General features: G+C 44.7%; 1 protein-coding gene across 2 annotated transcripts in view; it reads right to left on the bottom strand.

Moving 5' to 3' along the window:
* ablim2 (actin binding LIM protein family, member 2) overlaps window positions 1–5000 on the bottom strand; it is a 42822-nt gene that overhangs the window by 34599 nt on the left and 3223 nt on the right. For both annotated transcript variants that reach the window (XM_083673009.1, XM_083673008.1), the window contains exon 2: window positions 2540–2686. In XM_083673009.1, coding sequence (XP_083529135.1) covers window positions 2540–2686 — 147 coding nt within the window. The remainder of the gene's footprint in view (window positions 1–2539; window positions 2687–5000) is intronic.

Below are 5000 nucleotides of genomic sequence, written 5' to 3'. Positions count from 1 at the left end.
AAGGGCGCTCCAAGAACGAGGGAGGCCAACAGCCAACACCCCACTGAGAACATCCAAAACAGCTGCTATTGTTTCACTACTTCCTCCCTATAGTCCACTTGCTGTGCAAATAGCGGAGGACATGTGAGTATGAGTGTATTTACTACCCACAGTTCCACCACGGAACCAATTTGGTTATAATGACAGCTGATAGCTGATATCGCTAGCAGTTGTTGCCCTTTATCTTGTGTCATGTGTATATATCATGTGCTTGTATGGAGAGATAAGGTGTATCCATAGTTCTGCTGGCAATTGGTATTCCCCACAGTATGAAAATGCTATTGTGATGTTATCATCCACCATGAGAGACAAAACAGACCAAGATAAACATCTTTCTCGATGTTCTGCCAGACAGCGAAGGCACCAGTTGAGTCCAACCCCTTCATTTTTTAAATTTTCGCATATTAACTAATCATTCGTGTGTCAGAGAAACAGACATAACAGGACATTTAGTGCCAGACACATTTCTTACATAAACAAAAAACACTTCCTTAACAGGCATAGGCTGTGTCTTGACAGTGATCCTCATAAAAACCTTAATTAAAACTCACATGATAAAACCACAGAGAGGCTAGTGTCTGGAGCTGTGTTTAGTGTTAGTGGTTAGCACTCCTGGGTCTGATGCTATCAGTCTTGCAGGGCCACTGAGGGGTTACATTAAATTAATACCCCTGCACTCCATAGCGCTAATAGCAAATCACTAGCAAAGTGCTAAAGGTTTCACCATTCCGCACTGGCACCATTAGCCCCTGGCTAACACCCACACACTGTAATTGTCGATAAGTTAAACGGAGAGGTCATATGCTTGATTCCCTTCCAGGTCAGCCTTTAGACTTAGCCTTTAGGCTTTATACAGCCCTGATGGTTTAAGGATTGACTGCGTAGAAGTTTCCCCTAACCACTGATACAGAGTCAAGTATTGTTTTCATCACAGTGATGTTGACGGTTTAGAGGTAGGGGTAATCTGACCCTAAATCTGTCGTTAAGGGCAATAATGTTTCCCTCAAGCACTGGTCAATCCACATCTGGATATGTGTCTCAGCCCACCCCCAGCCCCACCCTTGTCTCATGCTTCATGAACAAATCTGTCACTATACATCGGAAAAATTAGATGGAAATTGAATTTATGCATTCCTGCTGTGGAATTCTGGGCAGGGGAGGGCTGGGTGAGTGTCCCTTTATAGCCTGTGGAAGGGTGGTCTTTTTTCATCATGGGGAGGTGGGGGTGAGTTAGGGTGGGGTGTGAATGGACCCATACTTGTCTCTCCCTCTCAGTGTTGAGTCTGTTAGCGTATTAATACACCTCCTTAAATGCCTGACATTTAATGCCTCTTAATTGAGGCTCTTCAAATCTGTGTGAGGCACAATCATTTCTAACCCTGTGTCGAAAAGATAATAAATATTCAATTATTTTAATTATTCATATTTCTTCTTGATATGCGTTCAATAATGTTCTAAATTAATATTTCAAGCATTAACCACTATAAAAAATGTGTGTTGCCTTAGGTTATAGATTACAACCACATCATCTTCACATCATCTTCACATTGCCCCTCAGGCCAGATTCAATTCTCCATAAATCAGAAACCACTTGAGGAAGAACATTTCGACGTGGAAAAGCTAATCAACTTCGACAATGTCAGTAGACCTGCCGTCATTCTCTTCTTCGAGGGTATTTTTTTCGCTCCTAGAGGAGGAGAGGAATGCCCAGGGTGTCCGGCGGCGCTACACACAGATGTAAGAATAAACGCGTTAAACTCCAGGAAGCGCTCAACATTGTCCTGACCCTGCTGGTCTCCGAGCAACCCTGCTTTGTGTTCATAACAACATCACGCTGACACAAGCCCCTAGTGAAAGACTGGAGCATTAACACCATCATAATACTGAGATGGCTGGGGCAGGATACAAGACACCCAACACAAACATTGGGAAACGAGCACGCACACACACACATACACACACATACACAGGCACAGACACATGCATACACGCAAGCACGCAATCATGCACGCACGCACGCACACGCACACACACACACACACACACACACACACACACCTAGACACACACAAACACACACACACACACACACACACACACACACACACACACACACACACACACACACACACACACACACCATAAATCTGTTGCTCTTTGTTTGTTTTGATCTGCCCTATCATCTTTGTATGGCCTTTGTTTTGGATGGTCGTAGTCTGGTGGGTGAGATCCAATAGCATGATGGCCAACTGTGGCGTGAGTGGAGGACACTACCTACAGCAAACACCATGTTATCCTGCAATAGATAATGACTGTCCGTTCTCATAAAGGACGCAGCAACTAATAATAATAATCATAATAATAATAATACAAGTATCTACTGTACTGTATACTATCTAAAGCCATCAGTCTGTGTTTGGATTTGTATCCGTGAGACTCTCTAATTGGAGGGTTAGGGTTAGAGGTGAGGGTTAAGGGGTCAGGGTTGTACAGGACGTACCTTTGCAGACAAAGCACTTGATGTGGAAGTGTTTGTTCTGCACACGCAGGACCTCCCCCTTGCAGGCCTTGCCACAGTTCTGACAGGGGATGGAGCCGCCCCCCTGCTTCTGCTCCAGAGGGCTGTGGACAGCCTGCTGGTGAAACACTGCAACACACACACACGCACACGCGCGCACACACACACACACACACACACACACACACACACACACACACACACACACACACACACACACACACACACACACACACACACACACACACACACACACACACACACACACACACACACACACAGGAGTTAGACCACCTGGGATATACACAATCTGCATAATGGATGCACACACACATACAGTATTGCATTGGACATTCATGTGTACACAAACACAAACACATATTCATATTATGTTAAACGCATGCAGGCACACACACACACACACACACACACACACACACACACACACACACACACACACACACACACACACACACACACACACACACACACACACACAGACACACAGACACACAGACACACACAGTCATTACATATGGGGCTTACACGTGTGTGACATGTGTAATCCCCAAAGCTGTAACATGTAATAACAAGTATCTGTCTGTGTACTGAGTATGGAGGATTGAGCCAAAAGCCAGTTGTGCATACACCAACTAACAATGTCCAATAAGTAACATCAAGGTCTCAGGGGGAAACACACAGACACACATAGAACAATGTCTGTCGAGGAACTCTTCATCCACATGAGCACCTCGCCCTCTCCCATTTATGATCACACAATGTACTCGCATACTTATGCCTTCACATCATCCCTTCAATACTGACGACTAATCAGATAAATAAGAGGCCCTTTGTTTCTGTCCCCTCTAGCTCTCTGGGACACATTGGTGTTGTCTAACCGGTTTCATTGGGACGCCATGGCTACCCGTAATTGGAGTTCAAAAGGGGAGTTCATTGCGCAGATGGATTCAAAGACAAAACATAATGCCATTCAACTAAGCAGGGCAGACAGGACTGTGTTTCCCGGTATTTAACAAGAACCAGTTTTTGTGTCCTTTCAGAAGTTCTCTATGTTGTTTGTCTGCCAAAGCTCTCATTGAGAATTTGAGAAATGGCCCTGTTTAGCCTTTACTTAGGTCCAAATTAGATAAAGTCATGTTAGGAACTCTACAACCTTCTCTGTGCACGGTGTGTGTTCATGGTAAATGACAAGGCAGGAGAGTAACCAACAGTGTTTATTAGCCCTCGGAGGTCTCCACCGCGACCGGAGGACTAAGACCTGGAGGGGTCAAAGCATTTGGAGAATGTTCAAGGGCCTCCTTTATGGGTGAAATGCTATTTTTTTGTTTTATAGAGCGGAAGACCAGTTAAACAACAACAGTAGCTCTTGTGTGTGTGTGTGTGTGTGTGTGTGTCAGGGGAGGCTGGTGGAAGTAGAAATTTGGAAGACAGGCTCATTGTAATGCATGAGGAACGGTTCTCATTCTATTTCATGCATTACAATAAGCCTGTCCTCCGATTTCTACCTTCACCAGCCTTCCCTGGTGTGTGTGTGTGTGTGTGTGTGTGTGTGTGTGTGTGTGTGTGTGTGTGTGTGTGTGTGTGTGTGTGTGTTTATTATCCTTAGGATGATAAAGTTACCATGTGTGTCTCCCCTTTTGTGTTGTCATCGAAGTTCATGTTCAGGTTAATTTTCTTTGGATAACACCATGGCCTTATAGTGTTTGACCCCAACATCTACTTTGCCATACTTCCAGATTTTTATTGATTTAATTTGAGGAACTCTTACATAAAAGTACACCAGGGGACAAATATAATCAGAACATCAGAGTACTTGAGAGCCAAGACTGCTGCCTGTCCACAGAAAGTTTGAGACTTCCAGTCTTCAGCATGTGGGTACAGTATGTATGCTACCAATAAACCCAGAATTTCAGAATGGAAAGTTGAGCGTCCTCATAAAGTGTTCTATGCCACTTCAAAAGGACCAGGCTTGATCTGAACCATGTGGCCCAGCCAGAGTCCAGCTGAGAGAGCTACAGCTATTGCAGGAGATGGTGGGTACCTCTCTCTCAGCCAGACCAGACCAGCATGCCCTGGACCTGTTGAGGGGATCCTGTGTCTTTCACTTCCTGTCTGTACAACAAATAGAAAAGAGGGTGGGGGGATCTGTTTACCAGATGTAGGCCAACCACTAGGTCACACCTATTTTAATGGATTATATAACTACCCACAACTCTTGACACAGGCCATACACATAAGGAGCCACCTTAAGATCTATCACAGGGGTAGAGGAGGGATGATTATTGACTACCCATCCCAAACATCTTTCTCTCTTTCTCCCCTCTTTATATCTCTTTATATGTGGATGTGCAGTAGACCTGGCCTGGCCTGGCACATATGTTCACATCATCAATCAACAAGCACCCTCTGCTCCCTCGCTGAC

Source organism: Argentina silus, assembly GCF_951799395.1.
Source record: "Argentina silus genome assembly, chromosome: 1".
In the NCBI taxonomy this organism is placed as follows: domain Eukaryota; kingdom Metazoa; phylum Chordata; class Actinopteri; order Argentiniformes; family Argentinidae; genus Argentina; species Argentina silus.
Note: the sequence above shows the minus strand (reverse complement) of the source record. Positions and strands in the feature narration are given on the sequence as shown.